Genomic DNA, 22,212 nt, shown 5'->3' on the forward strand with positions numbered 1-22,212 from the left:
ACAGCTCATTTCAAACACGCACCACCCTCTGCGTGAAAAAGTTGCCCCTTAGGTCCCTTTTACATCTTTCCGCTCTCAGCCTAAACCTATGCCCTCTAGTTCTGGATTCCCCCTCCCTGGGGAAAAGACTTTGTCTATTTATCCTATCCATGCCCCTCTGTAAGGTCACCGCTCAGCTTCCGACGCTCCAGAGAAAACAGCCCTAGCCTATTCAGCCTCTCGCTATAGCTCAATTCCTCCAATCCTGGCAACATTCATGTAAGTGTTTTCTGAACCTTTTCATGTTTACCAACAGCCCTCCGACAGAAGGGAGACTAGAATTGCATACATTGTTCCAAAAGTGGTGTAACTAATGGTGTAACAACCGCATCTGCAAAGTTAGTGATAGTACATTAACTCCAGCATCCACGTCTTTGTTAATTGTAGCTCCTGCACTATCTCTGTGCCACTACACTTGGTCCTGAAAATACCTGCCTTTGTCCAGGTCTTCTGTCTTTTATTAGTTTTTTTTCTTTTTATTCTGATATATTACCCCCAAACCATGGGCCTTATCCTATTAGCTTGTGTGATCCCTTGTCGAACATCTTTTGGAAATCCAAATATGTTTTGTTTGCTGGTTCCCCGTCATCTATCCCGCTTTTATCTCCTCAGCGAATTATGGTAAATTTGTCCGCCATTATTTCTCCTTCATGAAACCATATTGAATCTGTTTGATTGGGTTATGTATTTATACACACATTACCTGTTTCTGTAATAGCCTAGAATGTTATCCCAATGACAGAAGTTCAGCTATCTGGCCTATAATTCCCAGTTCTGGTTTCCCTTTTTGAATAAGGGTGTTGTAGAAATAAATTTCCAATCATTTTAGGACTTTTTTCAGATTCCAGGCATTATTGGAATATTCTACCAGTGCATTCATAGTCTTGGTCGGTACTTAATTTAATGTCTAGCCTGCAATCTATCAAGTCCAGGGACCTATCCACCTTTACACTCATTCGTGTCGCTCGTACTTTTTCTGGAGTGATAGCTGTTGTGTTTATTTCCTCCCGCAATCTTTTGCCCCTTGATTATTTCATATTTTTGAAAAGTCTACTAATATTCTCTACAGTGAAGACTGACTCAGAAAAAAAAGTTCAGTCCCTCTGCGATGTCCTGCTTCCCCGTGAAAGGGATTTATGTTCACCTTGGCGTTCTTAAAAATACATATGCAGAAAAAGTTTTTACTACACTTTTTTAAGTAACTTGGCAGCTGTCAAATTCCCGCGGATCCAAAAAAACGACGAGACGCTCTCGTCCCGGCAGTCAAAACTACAAAATATTCCCAGCGGAATCGTCGCAACATTCAATTCATCCAAATTATTGAACGTATTGTGCTGCTTGAAGTCTCATTATCGGAGGAAAACTGAACGGAGCGAATATTCATCATTTTCTGAGTTAAACATACCACTGTGCTTTAACTTTAACAAGTTTCTTGCTTGTTGCCGTCAACGCAGGTTAATATAATGAAATTATATTTACAAGTGGAGGGTTCTTTCAAAACCATGAGACTAAATATGGTTTTTACTGATATCTATTTCTCGTATACTCTGTGGTTTGCATTAATAAATTAAAAAACAAATTCACGACATAAAACTGCAGTAACAACAGCATGGATAAACGTTATTTTTTGCTGTTCATTTATTCTCTATATCAGTGAACAATCACTAAATGAGAATCCTCTAACGTTTAATTGATTTAATCAACTGGCTGGAATCTCAATTTACAATATAATTATGAATATGGTTAGTAAACTCTCCGCACGTTCAGCCACCAGAGCGGAATTGCGGTTTGATTAAGACATTGATTGAAATGTCTTAATCCTATCTCAGGTGAAGAGTTTCTGGAAACTTTTCGAGTGATCAGTGCAGGAAATTCGCAATCACCAAAACCCCTTATTGCGGAAATATATACTGTTAAATTTGGATGATATCTCTCTGTCCGCCTCTGTCTTGGGCAGTGCAATGTTGGGAATTTTTAAATATCCACCGTTAAATTGAACCTTATTTTAACAAACAATGACGAGTTGTATGCGAATGATTGGAATGCATCAAACCACGCCGAGGTAAAGCACCATTTCCAGATTTCGGGACAGTACTATTGTGATCTACTTACCCAAAGAAACGTGTAGAATCAGCACGAATATCCCCAGGTGCTGCATTTCATGGCAAGAGTACTCCAGAGACATGAAGAAACATCTGATCAAAGAACAGCGAATAGCTGCAGCTCAACTCGGTGAAACGATCGTGTGGCTCTCGCCCGGCAGCCGTTCTACTTATCCAGAGGAAATAGGTTATTCATTCCACTTCCTCAGTTTCTGTTTCAGCGAGGGTACTGGAATTGATGCACGAATTGTCTATGCTTTTAACCAAATTAGGCAAAACGATAGCAATGGGCGTGGATTGGGGATGGGGGTGGGGAGGAGAGGAGGTGTATAGGTGAGCTCGAAATAATTCGACAGTTTTCGGACCACGATTCAAATTTGAAAACCATCGGAGGATTAGATATAATTATGTTCATTAACGGTCTCTTCAATGTTCTATGATTCATACAAAGTTACGTAGAACATGGCGAAGAATTAAATCAATCACCTCCATTCTATGAAGGACGTTTGCGCCCAGCCAGAGAAAGAGGTCATGCTAAGATGCATATTATGTTCCATCCCATGATCCTGTCAGGTACAATCATTTATGAGAAAGAAAGAAAGAGAGAAAAGAAGGAAGAAAGGAAGGATTGTACAGTTTACTATTTGTGAAAAGTGCAAAAATAGAGGTAGTGTCTCAGAGGGGAATGACTGGTGGGATCCAGAAAGCTGTCGTTTAATATGCGTGTTGAAACAACTAAGTTCAGGCACTATCTTGTTTAATTTACATTTTAAGATCTGCTCAGGAATTGCGGCCTCAGCAAGTTCTTTGGAATCTGATTATCCGCTGGTACAAATGTTTCGGTAAAAACAACCAGACAGATTTAAACAATGTGGCAACGCAACCAGGTGTTAATCATGTTATTCCAAATCCGAATAATTCAGCAATCAAAGCAAATTTATAAGACCCAGTAATCGTATACGTCCCTGGGCCAGACGCACGAGTTTCTCGAAAGTATGTCCTAAGGTGTTATGATCTGTTGATTGAAAGTGTTTTTGAAGTCTAAAATATGTTCCAATTGCGGATCCTGGGCAGATGTTTCAATTAACCAAAAAAATTGGCCTGTTGAATTCATCTAATTTTGCATGTTACACGCTTTTTACCCTTTGAAAGAGGTGCACACCTCATCGAATTCTTGAACCATGTTTATATCAGCATTATCTTACTTTCTCGACATTCAGATCTATTGGTTTGTGTCCTATTAACTATGTATCGTTATATCTCTGTCCTAATTTATTTTCAGAGCTTATTTGGCTCCCAGTTTGGCTCCCTTTACTGAACAAACCTGTTTTCTCTCTCCGCCTGTTTCCCTCAATGGCCCACCCTATTTTCTGTTGTTTATTTATCATCAGTGTGGCTGTTTCCTTGTGCGTTTGCTTGATGAAAAGTTGTTAGTCAGACAAGCTTTCAGTTGTTAACACGCTTCATTGAGATATTTTCACAAACTTAGAATCATCAAAACATAAATTGACCGAAGTTGGATGACCGGACCAAAACATAAATTGACCGAAGTTGGATGACCGGACCATTAAGGTCTGGTCAATACTTTTGTCGAAAATATCACAAATCCCTCGGCCATGCGCTTCGAATTAACAAATGAGATTAGATTCCCTACAGTGTGGAAACAGGCTCTTCGTCCCAACAAGTTCACACCGACCCTGCAAAGAGTAGCCCACTTCCCTCTGACCAATGCAACACTGTGGGTAATTTAGCACGGCCAATCCACCTGATCTGCACATCTTTGGACTGTGGGAGGAAACCCACGCAGACGCAGGGAGAATGTGCAAACTCTATACGGACAGTCACCCAAGGCAGGAATCGAATCCGGGTCCCTGGATTGGGAGACATCGTGCTGCCTACCTTTTAAGGAGCGCTTAAGGCAGTGGCGCTTAACGGATATATCTAGAAGGACCCGCCAGATTTCAGGTTGACTGAATTTCCGAAATGGAATTTGAGGCATAACATCGAACATTGCAAGAACTCATTGCAAAAATATATGTTTTCCATTTGCATCGGATTCTTTGCCACCTTTTTCAAGTGTTGGCGCTGCCGAATATGCCTTGAAGAGGTGAGGGTAGTATACCTTGGTGGATGGAACACACGAGCGTAACTGTGTATCAGTGATCCACGGCAGATAATGGTTGATAAAGGTAATGGTGGATTGTCAATCCAAAAAAGTTAATTTGAACTTCTTGTTTCGGCATTCTAGACTGTGGACGCAAGAGGAGGATATTCCGTGATTACTTCACATTCTTTAGCGACGGCGAACAGGCTTTGAGGACAATTACTTGCTCCTGGTTTTGCAGTCCCTAACTTGTTCCAACAGCGCCAGTATTCATGCGGCGAGTAGAGTTAAGTTTCCAGTGAATGGTAATACGCAGTTTGTTCATAGTGAAAGATTCGGTGACAGTGATGTCGTTGAATATCAAAGAGGGATATTATAAATGTTTCGACAAATTCGTTGCTGTGCGAGATGATTCTTGTCAGGTATTTGTGCAGCTTAAAGGTTGAGTGTTGCTCAACGTTTCCTGCTTACAAAATATATTGAACTGTTTGGGCGGTATGAAGTGAATTTAACACGATTAAATCAGTGAATGCGCATCACAGTCTGATGTAGAGATCATTTTTGTAGCAACTGAAGAATGTATGGCCTGATACACTGTAAGGAACTCTTGCAGCGATATTGAAACAACGATTATTGGCCTTCAATTATACAAAGTTAAAAATCACACAACACCAGATTATAGTCCATCAGGTTTATTTGGAAGCACTAGCTTTCGAAGTGCTTCTCCTTCATCAGGTGATTGTGGAGAAAAGATTGTACGACACTGAATTTATAGCAAAAGTTTAGTGTGATGTAACTGAAATTATGTATTGAAAAAGACCCGGATTATTTCTTTCATATGTAAATCGCAAAACGTTTTTTAAAAGTTACATTCTCAAGGGCAGTTTAACAATTGGTGTCATGTCGGCCCAGATAAGGTATTGAAGGTGTTAACTCCCTGTGAGGCTGTCTGTGCCACAATGGTCAGACTGATTCTAATCTAAGAAAACGGATTTACAGAATCTTACATGGATTCATGCATTTTTGGAGCAAAGTAAAATGTAATTCTGCAAGTACAAATTCACCCCACAAACTTATATGTGTACGTATGTATGTGTGGAGGGGGGTGGTTGCGGTGGGGGGTTGGAGTTATGAGTGTCTATGAGAGGGTGAGTGTATGTGTGAGTGTGAGTGTAAAGGTGTTTAAGTCTGTGAGAGGATGTGTGTGGGAGTGTATAAGTGAGTACATTATACCAATTATACCAAGCCAACTTAATTTGCACTCGGTATGGCTTCAAATAACAAAACTTTTCAGCAATTTCAACAAACTTCAATTCTATTAGGATTCATTGATAGAGGCTCCTTGAATATGGCCCTGATGTCACAGCTCATCACTTTCAATTCATCTAATTTATTCTACCATGTTTAAACAACTGTATACAGTTCTGGTCTCCCTGCTATAGGAATGATTCGGAGATGCCGGTGTTGGACTGGGGTGTACAAAGTTAAAAATCACACAACACCAGGTTATAGTCCAACAGGTTTAATTGGAAGCACACTAGCTTTCGGAGCGTCACCTGATGAAAGAGCGTCGCTCCGAAAGCTAGTGTGCTTCCAATTAAACCTGTTGGACTATAACCTGGTGTTGTGTGATTTTAAACTTGCTATAGGAATGATATTATTAAATTGGAGAGGGTTCAGAAAAGATTTACAATGATATTGCCTGAGCTGGAGGATTTGAATTGTAAGGAGATGCTGGAGAGGATGGGCCTTCTTACATTGGAGCATACGAAGTATAGGGGGTGACCTTATAGAAGTTTACAAAATCATGAGGGCGTAGATAAGGTGAATAGCAAAGTTTTTTTCCTAAGGTGGGGAGTTGAAAATCAGAGGGAATATTTTTAAAGTTAGATGAGAAAGATTGAAAAGGGACCCAAGGGGCAACAGAGAGTGGTTGGTACGTGGAATGAACTGCCAGACAAAGTGACAGATACAGGGCCAGTTACAGCATTTAAAAGACATTTGGACCGGTATATGAATAGGAAAGGTTTAGAGGGATATGGCCAAACGCAGGCAAGTGGGACTAGTTTAGTTTGGAAAACTTGGTTGACATGGACGACTTGGACCGAAGGATTGGGGACTACGTGCTGTATGACTCTATGACTCCAAGTGTAAAGCCCAAGCGTTTACCAGAATCCAGATAATGCCTTGGTGATTCATTATTGATTTATTCATAGATCAAGGTAGATTGATCGGAAGAGAATTGTTCAATTGGAATTATTCTTCCTCTTTGGTGTGAGTATGGCAGGACATATCTCGCCAGTTAATGCCGGTGCAAATATCCTCAACAGTACATCGGGTGCTATTGAGGCTTATAAACTTCCATGTCTGAGACAGAAATACATTTCCATTTTCTCTCTTGGACATTAGTATTGCCGTTTTAGATGTCAGTAGTCCTTCATGTATTCAAGATAGTCCTCAGTTGTATTATGATATTAAGATTACTGTAGCTCTTTTGTCTTACTTTCAGTACAAAATTTTCAGGCCAGAAGGCACGAACAGTCAATGTTATTTTCTTCCAGTTTCTTGGGAATCTACATCATCAGCGTAGTTGCCTTTCACTTTTCTTTCACATGGACCTTGTCATTTTGGTTTCTTTCCAATTTACAGACTTTAGTACCTTCATACTTGAATAGGTCGGGAGGTTTAAACTAGATTGGCAGGGGGGTGGGAATCAGAGCCTCATATCTGAGAGGAGGACAGATGCAGATGGGGCAGTGACAGGATGTAGTGAATCTATTGGGAAGGTTTCTCATGTGATGAAACAAAGGGATTGGTTAAAGTGTCTCTTCTTCAATGTGAAGAGTATCAGAAATAAGAGTGACGAACTTAGAGCATGGATCAGTACTTGGGGAAAATGATGTTGTGGCCATAAAGGAGATGTGGGTTTCACAGGGGCAGGAATGGTTGCTTAATGTTCCAGGGTTTAGAACATTTAAAAAAGAACAGGGAGGGTGGAAACGAGGAGGGGGTGTAGCATTGCTAATCAGAGAGTGCATCACAGCTGCAGAAACAAAAGTTGTTGAGGAAGGTCTGTCTGCTGAATCAATATGAGTGGAAATCAGGAACAGCAAGGGAGCAGCCATCTCACTGGGGGTTTTCTACAGACCACCTAACAGCAGTAGAGAGATTGAAGAATGCATAGGCAGGCAGATTTTGGAAAAATGCAGAGGGAGCAGGGTTGTAATTATGGGTGATTTCAACTTTCCCAATATCGACTGGAACCTCCTAAGTGCAGATGGTTTGGATGGAACCATTTTTGTCAGGTGTGTTCAGGAGGGCTTCCTTACTCAGTATCTAGACAGACGGATGAGGGGAGAGGCCATTATGGACTTGGTGCTCTGCAATGAGCCAGGACAGGTGTCAGATCTGGTGGTGGGAGAACACTTTGGTGACAGTGATCACAACTGCCTAACATTTAACGTAGCCTTAGTTAGGGAAAGGAGCATTTACGGAGGGAAGATATTTAATTGGGGAAAAGGAAATTATGACACTATCAGACAGGATTTGGGAAGTAGGTAAAAGTGAGGACTGCAGATGCTTGAAACCAGAGGTTAGATTAGAGTGGTGCTGGAAAAGCACAGCAGGTCAGGCAGCATCCGAGGCACAGGAAAGTCGACGTTTCATGCAAAAGCCCTTCATCTGGAATAGAGGCAGGGAGCCTCCAGGGTGGAGAGATAAATTGGAGGGGGGAGGGGAGTTGCTGGGGAGAAGGTACCAAAGAGTCGCCTGACCTGCTGTGCTTTTCCCAGTATTTGGGAAGTACAGACTGGGAGCAATTGTTCCACAGAAAGGGCACAGCAGATATGTGGAGACTGTTTAAGGAGCAGTGTTGCAAGTGATGAAGGCATTTATTCCTCTGAGACAGGAAAGAAGGCGTAAGATTAAGGATCCTAGGATGACGAGAACAGAGGAGCTTCTCGTCAAAAGGAAGAAGGCAGCTTATGTAAGGTGGAGGAAGCAAGGATCTAGCACAGCTTTCGAAGATTACAGGCTTGCTAGAAAGGAGCTCCGAATTGGACTGAGGAGAGCCAGGAGGAGGCATAAAAAAGGCTTGGCAAATAGGATCAGGGAGAACCCAAAGGCATTTTACTCATATGTGAGGAATAAGAGAATGATCAGGGAGAAGGTAGGACTGGTCAGGGATAGCATAGGGAACTTGTGCGTGGAGTCTGAGCAGATAGGGGAAGCCCTAAATGAGTATTTTGCTTCAGCTTTCTCTAAGGAAAGAGACCTTGTTGTGAATGAGAACTTTGAGGAGCTGGGATACAGGCTTGACCAGTTGAAGATTGATGAAGTTGATGTGCTGCAAATTTTGGAAAACATTAAGATTGATAAGTTCCCAGGGCCAGACCAGATTTATCCTAGGCTGCTCCAGGAAGTGAGAAAGGAGGTTGCTAAGCCACTTGCGAAGATCTTGGCCTCCTCAGTCTCCAGAGGAGTCGTACCGCAGGATTGGAAGGAGGCAAATGTTGTTCCTCTTTTCAAGAAGGGTAATAGGGAAATCCCTAGCAATTACAGACCAGTCAATCTTACGTCTGTGGTCAGCAAAGTTTTGGAAAGAATTATGAGGGATAGGATGTATGACTATTTGGCAAAGCATAGTGTGATTAAAGGCAGTCAGCATGGCTTTGTGAGGGGCAGGTCATGCCTCACAGATCTTATTGAGTTCTTTGAAGAGGTGTATATGGACTTCAGCAAGGCATTTGATAGGGTTCCCCTTGATAGGCTCATTCATAAAGTCAGGAAGTATGGATACAGGGAGATTTGGCCATCTGGATTCAGAATTGGCTGGCTGACAGAAGGCAGAGAGTGGTTGTAGATGGAAATTATTCTGCCTTCACTGTTGAGTGGAGTCCCACAAGGTTCTGTTCTTGGGCCTCTGCTCTTCGTAGCTTTTATAAATGACTTGGATGAGGAGGTTGAGGAATGAGTTAGTAAATTTGCAGATGACACAAAGGTTAGAGGTGTCATCGATAGTATCAAGGGCTATTGCAGGCTACAGTGCAACATAGACAGGATGCAGAGCTGGGCTGAAAAGTGGCAGATGGAGTTCAACCTGGATAAATACAAAGGGATGCATTTTGGAAGGTCAAACTTGAATGCTGAATATAGGATTAAAGACAGGATTCTTGGTAGTATGGAGGAACAGAGGGATCTGGGTGTGCAACTACATAGATTAGTCAAAGTTGTCCCCCACGTGGATAGGGTTGTTAAGAAAGCATATCTTGTTTTGGCTTTCATTAACAGGGGGATCGAGTTTAAGAGCCACGAGGTTTTGCTACAGCTCTACAAATCCCTGATGAGACCACGCTTGGAATACTGTGTATAGTTCTGGTCGCCCTACTATAGGAAAGATGCAGAGGCTTTGGAGATGGTGCAAAGAAGGTTTACCATGATGCTGCCTGGACTGGAGGGCTTGCCTTATGAAGAGAGGTTGAAAAAGCTCGGACATTTCTCTCTGGAGAGAAGGAGGAAGAGAGGAGACCTGATCGAGGTATACAAGATAATGAGGAGAATAGATAGAGTCAATAGCCAGAGACTTTTCCCCAGGGCAGTGTGGACGGGTATGAGGCGTCATAGTTTTAAGATATTAGGGAAAAGGTATAGAGGAGATGTCAGAGGTAGGTTCTTTATGCAGAGTTGTGAATGCATGGAATGCATTGCCAGCGGTGGTGATGGAAGCAGAGTCATTAGGGACATTTAAGTGACTGCTGGACAGGCACATGGAGAGCAGTGAGTTGAGGGGTGTGTAGGCTAAGTTATTATATTTTACATTAGGATTAAACCTCGGCAAAACATCGTGGGCTAAAGGGCCTGTTCTGTGTTGGACTCCCCGACCCCAGGGAAAAGACTTTGTCTATTTTTCCTATCCATGCCCTTCATGATTTTATAAACCTCTATAAGGTCACCCCTCAGCCTCCGACGCTCCAGGGAAAACAGTCTCAGTCTGTTCAGCCTGTCCCTATAGCTCAAATCCTCCAACCCGGGCAACATCCTTGTAAATCTTTAATGAACCCTTTCAAGTTTCACAACATCTTTCCGATAGAAAGGAGACCAGAATAGCACAAATATTCCAAAAGTGGCCTAACCAATGTCCTGTACAGCCACAACATGACCTCCCAACTCCTGTACTCAATAAAGGAAAGCATACCAAACGCCTTCTTCATTATCCTATCCATCTGTGACTCCACTTTCAAGGAACTATAAACCTGAACTCACACCCCAGGACCTTACCATTAAGTGTATAAATCCTGCTCTGATTTGCTTTTCAAAAATGTAGCACCTCACATTTATCTAAATTAAACTCTATCTGCCATTCTTCAACCCATTGGCCCATCTGATCAAGATCCCGTTGTAATCTGAGGTAATCTTCTTCTCTGTCCACTACTCCTCCAATTTTGTTGTCATCTGCAAACTTACTAACTATATCCATTATGCTCACATCCAAATCATTTATATAAATGACAAAAAGCAGTGGAACCAGCACCAATCCTTGTGGCACACCACTGGTCACAGGCATCCAGTCTGAAAAGCAACCCTCCAACACCACCCTATATCTTCTACCTTCAAGCCAGTTCTGTATCCAAATGGCTCGTTCTCCCTATATTGCATGGGATCTAACCTTGCTAACTAATCTCCCATGGGGAACCTTGTCGAACGCCTTACTGAAGTCCATATAGATCATGTTCACCGCTTGTGGAGTTGAAATGCCCATCAGCCATGATTGAATGGCGGAGTGGACTCGATGGGCCGAATGGCCTTACTTCCACCCCTATGTCTTATGGTCTTATCAATCCTCTTCATTACTTTTCTATTTCCTTCACTGTATACTTCTAATTGTGCTAATTATTATCAACAAGATTTTCCCCAGTAAACATGTTTCACAGATGAATTCATTCCAGATTATTGATCTAATTTTCTTATTTCTTCAATGGGAAAACAGCACACCATGCAAGAAATGCCTCTCATAAATATCACAGGAATTTAATTTATTTTCCACCTCAATATTCCAGTCTGATATATAGATTCACTATAGTCATCCATTGCCACTACTAGCTGGTTCTTGATGTTTATTCATGGTAGCTTAAATTTTGCTCCTCCATATTATTTGGTGGTCTATATAGGTTATCCTAGTAGTTTAGCAATCCTATTTTTATTCTTTAATTCCAGTTGGACTATATTTTTGGTCTCTCAGCTAAGTACTCCCTCTCCCGCTGTATAATGGCTTATTTCACAACCATTCTCACTGTAACAAAATTTTCACTTCCATATTTGACCTGAATGTGTTGCAGGATGGAAACTTAAGGACCACAACTTACCTGTTTCAAACCTCTGCTGCAGACACTAGATAATAGTCTGAAACGTTCTCATATATTTACCGGTCGCTCATCTATTGGCCAAACTCTATGAAGGAAATGACCTTCGCCCTACTCATCAGCCATTTCCTGCGAGATACATTTTGAAACCCTCCTGCTACTAGCGCGTTATAATGTACGTGCCGTTTTTTTCTCCAAGTCCACTCTGCGACTCCTATCCCCGACTACCATTTCATGCCAGTGCCCACATGCCTGATAAATTGTATTATAGTCCTCCCATTCAGTGAGGACATTAAACTCAGCCTGGTTAATGCACGTGCACATTAAAAGTCCCTCCAAGTTGCAAAATTGATCTTGTGAGTTAGGGCCGCCCTACGCTTTTTATACAGCCAGGTGTTAAACTATTGTAACATATCATTCTTATGCACCCCTGTGCCTATAATTGGACTATCCAGGGACTTTTACCTTCCGAGTTTCTGCTTTTGATTTTCCCTCTTGGTTTCTGAACTGTTAGCTGTAAAATTTCAATCATTTCCCTTTCTATATAACTGGGTCTATCGGCAATTCACATGCAGAACTCCCTCAGAGACATATTTTAACCTCATTAGTAGTGAGGCAAGGCATGACGAAGGACTTAAGACTACTGCTACACTGTATCAGTTCAAGATTCAGCAATCTAATTGGTTTTCCAAGTCTGGCATAGTTTTGGAAAATTCCAGCGCTGACTGTCCCCTAACAGACCGAAGGAACACCCACTCATGGTCTTCCAAAACTAACGAGCTACAGTGTGACCATCGCCTGGGATGTAACGTCTCCGAGTTCACATGAAGTCCTCAGAGCATCAATGACTTGAGGCACTCCTCAAATTAAAATAAAATGCTCTCTGAACTGTAGTTCGAGGAAGCGGAGACAATTTTGGAATTACTTTGTTCAGACCACCAGCCTATCCTCGTGATTTAGCATCATACAAGAATAGCCGGCATAGAACTTAGTTGTATAACAACTTTATGAAAAAAATAGTTCGAACTTGTTACACTTGTTGCTCACATATTTAGAGTTTGTGGTTTAGTGTTTTGATTTTTCAGCACATTTGTGGTTCTAAAACAACTGTGAGTTAGGAAATTACCATTGATTTATGCTACCAAGCTTTCCCCAAATGATCTGAACTGCTTGAATAACTGTTGCCACCAGCAATTGCTTATCTATCTTTGCACAATCGAGCACTAAAATCTTTCGGAAGTGATTTTGCAGCAGCAATACAAGGTCGAGTGAAGCAGTCTGCAGAGCATTGGGTAGAGTTAAAGTACAAAGTGCTAACATTTATTTTGCCTATGTTTTCGATGGCCTGGGGTATGGTGGCTCAGTGGTTAGCACTGTTGCCTCACCGCACCAGGGAACTGGGTTTGATTCCTGCCTTGGTCAACTGTCTTGGCGAAATGATAAACCTGTTCACACAAAAAGTTTTCATTTATGCATAAACTTTAAAGTCGTGGGAAGTTGCAAGGTGCTTCATAGCAAGTTCAAAAAAGATTGGCAGCTCATTGGTAACCGTGATAGCGAATTATGTATTGAATTCAGAACATTGTGCATCCAGCAGCTATTGATACTTCAAGAACAAACTCTGCTCTTTCTTCTAGGCTCAAATGTCATATATTATCCTTATCCCAAATCTAGCATTTTTTTGTGGAATAACATTCATAAAGCAAAGTGGATGTTACTCATGCCTGTGCTGGTTCATCGACAGCCACAGGATAGGCATATGGGCCTACTTGTTCCCTGCAAAACGGCAATGACTTTTTTTCAGTTAAGTCACTGTTCCCTTTTAATGTTACCATTGGACTTGGTTTTGGCACTGTCCTGGGAAGCATTTGAGTTCATAACAATTGATTCGGTAAATAGCATTTTTATGTTTCAACCACTGGCTCTTTGCGACCTGCACATCCACTAATATCATTTATTGTATCCGTTGCTCCCGATGCGGTCTCCTCTACATTGGGGAGACTGGGTGCTTCCTAGCAGAGCGCTTTAGGGAACATCTCCGGGACACCCGCACCAATCAACCACACCGTCCCGTGGCCCAACATTTCAACTCCCCCTCCCACTCTGCCGAGGGCATGGAGGTCCTGGACCTCCTTCATGGCCACTCCCTCACCACCAGACGCCTGGAGGAAGAATGCCTCATCTTCCGCCTCGGAATACTTCAACCCCAGGGCATCAATATGGACTTCAACAGTTTCCTCATTTCCCCTTCCCCCACCTCACTCTAGTTCCAAACTTCCAGCTCAGCACTGTCCCCATGACTTGTCCAAACTTGTCCTACCTGCCTATCTCCTTTTCCACCTATCCATTCCACCCTCTCCTCCATCCCCTCCCCCACTCACCTATTGTACTCTATGCTACTTTCTCCCCATCCCCACCCTCCTCTAGCTTATCTCTCCACACTTCAGGCTCTCTGCCTTTATTCCTGATGAAGGGCTTTTGCCTGAAACGTTGATTTTGCTGCTCCTTGGATGCTGCCTGAACTGCTGTGCTCTTCCAGCACCACTAATCCAGAATCTGGTTTCCAGCATCTGCAGTCATTGTTTTTACCCCGCCAGGATTTTTCAGTCTACTGAACAATTCTCTAGGGAGGGGAAACAATCTAATAAACAAACTTTTAAGAAGTTTCATAATTTCAACAAAGCCATGAGCATTTACAATGAATTAATCTGCATAGAGTTCATAAAATCCGAACAATGCGGAAACAGGCCCTTCAGCCCAGCAAGTCCACACCGAACCTCCGAAGAGTGTCCCACCCATTCCCGTATTCCTCTTCATTCACCGCTGAATAATGCACCTAAACCTACACATCCCTGAACACTGTTCGAATTTAGCATGACCAATTCTCCTAACCTGCACGTCTGTTGATTGTGGGAGGAAACTGCAGCACCCAGAGGAAACCCACGCAGACACGGGGAGAATGTGTAAAGGCACACAGACCATAACATAATGAGCTGACAGAGATCAGTGTAAATGTTTTCTAAATAATAAGAAGATTCGAATTTGGAATTAGCCGGGGGACTTATGAGTCCAGTTTGTGAAGTGACTGAAAAATTGCGGTTACAAAATTGGTTAAAACTTTTCATTTTGTACTAATCAGAGTAATTCGCTTGAAATACCAATGTCAGGGAGAACCAACATTTAAACGGAGAGCCGATGGATTGGCAAATTGGTATTAATATTCTTGTGAAATGTCTTGATGACTGCCACACAAAACGTTTCAATGAACGTGATAGTTTTTTGCAATACTCATATTCTATATTGCATAAATGACTAAAAACTAGTGTATTATTGTAAACAAAAACGTGAATTTGATTCGTGCAGTCTTCGCTCCATTTATTCCAGTCAAGAGGAACAGGTTGAATGGTGTCAAATCTACACATTGTGCTGATGCTGGAAATTCAAGCTTCTCTACAGCAGGTGGCAACCTGGTCAAGATCACCATTTCGGGGTAGTAAGCATCTCAGGAAAGTGTCATAGAGTCATAGAGACGTACAGCATGGAAACAGAGCCTTCCATCCAACTAGTCCATCTGACCAGATATCCCAACCCAATCTAGTCCCACCTACCAGCTCCTGGCCTACATGTCTCCAAACCCCTCCTATTCATATACCCATTCAGATGTCTTTTAAATGTTGCATTTGTACTAGCCTCCACTACTTCCGCTGGCAGCTCATTCCATACATGCAGTACCCTCTGAGTGAAAAAGTTGCCTCTTAGGTCTCTTTTATATCTTGCCCTTCTTACCCTAAACCTTTGCCCTCTCGTTCTGGACTCCCCCACCCCAGGGAAAACACCTTGTCTATTTATCCTATCCATGTTCCTCATGATTTTATAAAGCTCTATAAGGTCACCCATCAGCCTCCGATGCTCCAGGGAAAACAGCCCTAGCCTATTCAATTTCTTCCGATAGCTCAAATCCTCCAATCCTGGCAACATCCTTATAAATATTTTCTGAACTCTTTCACGTTTCACAACATCTTTCCGATAGGGAGGAGACTAGAATTGCATGCAATATTCCAACAGTGGCCTAACAAATGTCCTGTACAGCCACAACATGACCTCCCAACTCCTGTACTCAATACTTTGACCAATAAAGGAAAGCATACCAAACCTTGAGGATGATGTGAGGACAACTCAAATAAATAGACTTTAATGCTTTCTGGATGCATGTGTTTGTACAGCGAAACTAAACTACTTTGTTATATATACAAAGAACTACAGAAAATCTTTACCTTGACCTGGAGAACATTGTCAAAATGCAGGTTATGATCATGACAACAATTTCTTTTTACAACAACATTAACATTGTGCAAATAGTCTTAAAACATTATCAAAGGGGGATCTGTTAATGTAATGTAAATGGATTTCAAGAAGGTGTTTCACAAGGTATAAAGGGTTAAGGTACATGATAAGACATGAGTCCATGATGTTGGGAGTTGTATATCAGCGTAGATATGACATTGGCTAATCAATACAAGACCGACAGTAAAGAAAATGAGACCACTTTCAGGATGACAAACTGTAACTAACAGTGACACAGGGTTCAGTGCTGCAGCCACAATTATTTACAATGCATATTAATAATTTGGATGAGGATGATGAGTGTATTATAGCCAAGTTTGCATGTTAATCAAATATAGGTGGGAAGGCATTTACTCAGGATGAATCAAACAACCTGCAGAATGGATACAGACAGGTTAAGTGACTGGGCAAAATCTTGTCAGATTGAGTATAATGTGAGAAAATTTGGAATTATGCACTTTTGCTGGAAGAATCCAGGAATTAAATATTATTTAAAGGGAGAAAGACGGCAGAAAGCTACAGTACAAGGGATTTGGGATTCCTCATCCATGAATCACAAAATGCTAGCTAGCATGCAAGTTCATTAAATAGAATGTGCATTTTTATTTCTTAGGGAATGGAGTATAATAAAGGAAAGGTTTTGCTGAAAAGTATCCAAGGCACTAGTCAGACCATAGCTAGAATACTGAGAACTATTTTGGTTCTCTTAACAAAGGAACAATATACTACCATTGGAGGCAGACAGAGAGTGTTCTCTAAGTTAATCCTGGGTATGGAGGGAATATCTTATAGACAGCATTTGAGCAGCTGGGCCAGTATTCATTGGAGTTTAAAAGAATGAGAGATAAATTTACTGAAACATATGCGATTTTTCATGGACCTAACTGGGTAGATATTGAAAGTCTTTTGTGTCTTGTGAGGCAGATTTGGACCAGAAAGCACAATCTCAGACTCAGTGGCCAAACAGATATGGAAAATAATTTCTTCCCTGACAGGGTACATGTTGATGCAGTTGTTCTGGAGGTTCGTACATTAATTCTGTTGAGGGCTAAGGGAACACTCAGGTAATAAAGGGTCAGAGGAAAAGGAGGCATGTACAGTTGAAGATAGATTTCATTGAATGGTGGAGCAGACACGATAGGCTGAATGGCCTGCTTCTGCTCCAACATCTTAAGCCCTTACAAAAGGTGAGGTCAGACTTGTGCTCCTAGAATAAATCATATATCATTGAAGACTGACAGCTGAATAGAAAGAAAAAGTATCCAATTAATATGCTGAAGCGGCCTGGGATGATATAGGGCAATGCTTTAGAAGCCAAAGAAAGATATTGGGAAATATATCTTGTGACATTTGTCATTTAATTGGATTGCAAACTACAGGATGAGTATTGCTTCAATTCAGTTGAAATATTTGACAGTATATATATCCTGGCTGAATCTGAAAAATTATGGGCCGGAAAGTGCTTATAAAATGTGTTCCAGTAAAGTGCAGAGCTTTATTTGATTTATATCTGACCTTTGAGCTCTTCTGGAATGCAGTCTCTTGGAGTTGCTGAACATCTCTTCATCAGTAACATTCTAAAGTATGTGATTGAATTTCTTTTCCTTTCTGATATTTGAGGTTATGCACAGAGATGATACACTGGAATTCCCCTCATGCTTATGAATTATGTTCCCAACCTTCACAAATTATCTCAACTGCGAAGTCGTTACCATTACTTTAGCTTATTTAAATATCTTTTATTAAATTTGAATACACACTTAATCACTTCTATCTTTCTGAAGTAACACTTGAAGCAGCATTACAAGCTGTACTGAGTGCCAGCTGGTCGCAAGGCAAAATGTGTGGTTGCAGTGTTATCTGATTGACTTTGCAAAAATGTAACATGCTGGGGAAGCTCAGCAGGTCTGGAAGTATTTGTGGTGAGTGAAACAAAGTTAACATTTTGAGTCTAGTAAGGACTTCAGAACCTGAAAGGTAATGTGGAAATCCCATCTGAGAAAAGAGCAGAGCTTCTTCAAGATGAATATATCTGGAAAAGATCCAGCAATAAAATAAAAACTTAAAACAAGACCAAAATGAAATAGAAAATAAAAAGTGCTGGAGAAATACAGATGGCGTGGCAGCAGTTGTGGACAGAAAAAATCATTAATGTTCCGTGTACAATATATCTCACCCTTAGCACATTTTACTTTACTTTCAGCATCAGAAGTATTTTTCTTTTTATGATTTATGACCGAGGCTTCATTATCTGTCCACTACAAAAATAAAGAAGATCACAATTAAAAAGACAGCAAAAAATTAAACAATCTCATTGCACAGCTAAAAAGCCTGTGTTCTTGCCAGTTGAGAGCCCATTAATACAGATATACTTGTGATGGAGTAGTAATTCATTGGAGCTGGGGACTACCTGATATTCCAAGCATTGATCCTGCTGTGTATGCCAAAAATGTGATGCAGAATTTAGAATCTTACAGATCAAAAGTCCATTGTGTTTAATCCAAGTCTGTGAAAGTGCTACCAATTAATTTCACTTTTGCCTTTTCCCAGATTCCTGATATGTTTTAAGACTCAAGGAAAGATTCAAATTAGTTTTGAAAGCAATCAGAGAAAATGCTTCCAAGATCTTTGCATTAGAAAATGCATTCCAAAGAATGACAATGGCCCATGTGAAAATAATTGTGGTGCTCTCCATATACTTTCTTACCAATTTTTGTAAAAGCTGGGTCCTCTGGTGGCCAATCAGCTTGGGTGTGGAAACAGGTTCTCTCTTTCTACTATCAAAGTTCCATATCTTATTAAACAATGGTATTAATTCTCCCCTAATTATTTTTTGATCTACAACTTCAGAAAGCAACATGCACCCTAATCCAGAGATATAGAGAAAATTAGGGCAGGAGCAGACCATTCAGCTCTTCAAACATTGTCCGCCATTCAATATGATCATGGTTAATCTTCCAACTCAGCATCCTGCTTCCATTTTCTCCTCACATCATTTGAAACCTATATCTAACTATATCTAACTCCTTCTAATAAACATTCATAATGTTGGTCTCAATGATATTCTGTGACAGATTTCCACAAAAAATACCACTCTTCGGTGAAAAAAATCTTCTCATCTCAGGTCAAAATGGTAGTCTACATCCTTAGATTGTGGCTGGCACTAAACTTCCCAGTCACTGGGAGCATGATTCCTGCATTCACTCTGTCTAGCATTGTTATAGATTGCTATGAGATCCATTCCCACACACACCTTGTCCCACGCACATCATTCTTGCATACTAAAGTGAATATTAAATTGAAATAAAGGGGATACTGTTGCAGGCAATTCAGTCCTTCAACTCTGATCTGCCATTCAATATGATCATGATTGATCATTTAACACAATATCGGTTCTTGCTTTCCTTCAATATCTTTTGTTCTCCATAGACCCAAGCCGTGTGGGCGGCACGGTGGCACAGTGGTTAGCACTGCTGCCTAACAGCGCCAGAGACCCGGGTTCAATTCCCGACTCAGGCGACTGACTGTGTGGAGTTTGCACATTCTCCCCGTGTCTGCGTGGGTTTCCTCTGGGTGCTCCGGTTTCCTCCCACAGTCCAAAGATGTGTGGGTCAGGTGAATTGGCCGTGCTAAATTGCCTGTAGTGTTGGGGTAAATGGAGGGGTATGGGTGGGTTGTGCTTCGGCGGGTCGGTGTGGACTTGTTGGGCCGAAGGGCCTGTTTCCACACTGTAAGTAATCTAACTCGAAGTCCTTCCTGAAATCATGCAATACTTTCGCCTGACTCTTTTCTCTGGATAAATAATCTTTTCCTCCTGTCAGTCCTGTCAGTCACTCCTTAGTTTGTAACCATTTGTTCTGGACTCCTGGGCCATTGAGAACATCCTTTAAGCATCTACCCTGTCTAACCCTGTGAAGATTTTCTAGGCTGCAATGAGATCTCCCATGTTCGAAGCTGCAGCAAATATAATCGTAATTGATGCAATGCTTCCTTATACTTCAATCCCACCATCCCTGAAATCAGTCCGTAGGCCTTCCCTGCATTCTCTCTACATCTTCTGGAGACAGGCAGTGGTAGTGATGGTATCAGGCTCCTTAAGTTTGGAGATCGGCTGCATGTCCTATGTGAGGCAACGGTGGGGGTCGACCTGGGATTTTTGATGAGTTCCCGTTGTCTGCGCATGGACTGAAGGTGAAACTGAGCATTGACACAGAGACCAAAGGTAAGGCCAAGACCCAGCGCAGACGACGCTTGATAAGAGCTTTGGCGGTCTGGTGTGTGACAGCTGCTGAAGGCCTGAATCGAGACATAGACAGTCTGAAAGCCCAGGATCGAGCCCAGCGTGGTGATGGAGGCTTCCCTGATATCTGCAGTGAAGATGAGAGCAGGGGAGACTGAGCCAGCGTGGGGAAAACATAAAAAAGGAGATTGAGACCTTCATTTGTAGAAAGTGCACCCCCAGTAGGCCTAGCACTTATGAAAGACTGTTCTAGTTGAACATTTGGTTTTATTTGTTTAGTTTTTGACATAATACTAAGAAGGAATAACACAATTAACTTCTCACTTTGTTTCTTTCTTTTTACACCATACTAAGAGTGACTGCAATGTTTACCGTTTGACTTTGTGCCTAGATGTTTGTACCAAAGATTGTGCTATGCGTGGCAATGTTGAAAACTCTTCACTGTACTCATGTACTCTTATACTAGAGTGCACTTGACAATAAAATCTAAATTTAAATCTGAATTCTATTGCATTTGTCTGCTCACTGAACTTGTCCAAACTGCATCTCTGCTTCCTCCTTCTAGTTTTTGTCATCTGCAAATTTAGAGATATTAAATTTAGTTCACTCATCAAATCATAAATATATATATTGTGATTAGCTGAGATCCTAGCACCAATCCTTATGATACACTATGAGTTACTTGGTGCTCTTTAAAAAAAATATTCCTACACTTTATTTTGTGCCTGTTAACCAGTTTTTTGTCCGTCTCAACACATTATCCCCAAGCTCATGTGTTTTAATTTGTCACACTAATCTTTGATGTGGATCTTTGTCAAAATTCTTCTGAAACTCCAAAGAAGTCAGATTCACTGGCTCCCTGTCATCAACTCTATGAATTACATCGTTGAAGATTTCCATTCGACTTGTAACGCATGATTATTCTTTCATGCATCCGTATCGACTCTATCTGATCCTGCCACTCTACCAAAGTAGTCTGACCTGCCTATAATTCCTGATTTTCTCTCTGTCTTCCCTTTAAATAGAGAGGTAATGAGTCAACTTAGCAAGATGGCGGTGTTTCTGTTGAACTGCTGTGGACAGCTCTGCCTAACAGCCAAGGCATATCGGTGTTTTTTGCCATCCCTGGCCAAATTATATGGTGGAATTATTAGCTTAAAACCTTACAGAACACGTATTTGTTAATATTTGGGAGTGGGAAGGATGCCAAAGGGAAAAGGAGCAAGCAAACAGCAGCAGGAAGGACACTCCCCTGCAGCAACTACAACACCAGCGACTGCAGCAGGAGCAGCAGCCTCTCCTGAACCCCTTGGGGACCTGACAGACTCACAGGAATTGGCTGCGGCGATGGAGAGACTTACCTTGCAAGTTGCGGCTGCAGTTGAGGAAATTCGTGGGGAGATTCGTGCCCAGGTCCAACCTATCGCATCCATGCTACAGAAGCATGGGCAGGAGATCCAGGGCTTCGGGGAGAGGGTGGAGGGTCAAACTAAGGCCTCGGAAGCTGCAATGGAGTCCTCATCCAGTCGGATCCAGGTGCTGGAGTGAGAGGTGCGGGCCTTGCAAAACCATATCGACGACCTCGAAAATTGAAATCAGAGGATAAATCTCTGAATTGTCGGGCTCCCTGAAGGTGAGCAGCCAGTCAGCTTCTTTGAAAGCTAGCTGCCGAAGTTTTGGGCCTTCACATCAGTCCAGCAGGTTGCAGATTGAAAGGGCGTATCGGGTTACTGTGCACAGGTCAGGCCCAGTGCAGCACCCCCGCTCGGTCCTACTGCTCTTCCACTCATATAAGGACAAACAAAAAGTCATAGAAGCTTCCACATCCCTGGGAAAAGATCCACAGACACTGTTGTACAAGGGGTCAAAAATCATGTTTTTCCAAGATTTCTCTGCAGCTGTAATTCAAAAGAGAAAGTCCTTCGATGAAGTTAAAAAGAGGCTGAGGAACCTAGGCATCCAGTACTCCATGAGATACCCCGCAGTGCTTCGTTTCAGCCACAATGACTCAGTTTATACATTTGA

The 22,212-nt window shown here is 41.8% G+C and overlaps 1 protein-coding gene across 1 annotated transcript in view; it reads right to left on the reverse strand.

Annotated features, from left to right (window-relative positions):
• Positions 1-21,620, reverse strand: part of LOC122555635 (scavenger receptor cysteine-rich domain-containing protein DMBT1-like) — a 68,805-nt gene extending 47,185 nt beyond the window's left edge. The window contains exons 1-2 of the mRNA XM_087993943.1: positions 21,549-21,620; positions 18,124-18,205 (exon numbers count right to left, since the gene is read on the reverse strand). Of these exons, the coding sequence (XP_087850069.1) occupies positions 18,124-18,205; positions 21,549-21,620 (154 nt within the window). The remainder of the gene's footprint in view (positions 1-18,123; positions 18,206-21,548) is intronic.
• Positions 21,621-22,212: the final 592 nt, after the last annotated feature.

The sequence above is a fragment of the Chiloscyllium plagiosum genome, unplaced genomic scaffold (assembly GCF_037043375.1).
Source record: "Chiloscyllium plagiosum isolate Xiang-an unplaced genomic scaffold, Cpla_swu_hap1 HiC_scaffold_13, whole genome shotgun sequence".
Lineage (NCBI taxonomy): Eukaryota > Metazoa > Chordata > Chondrichthyes > Orectolobiformes > Hemiscylliidae > Chiloscyllium > Chiloscyllium plagiosum.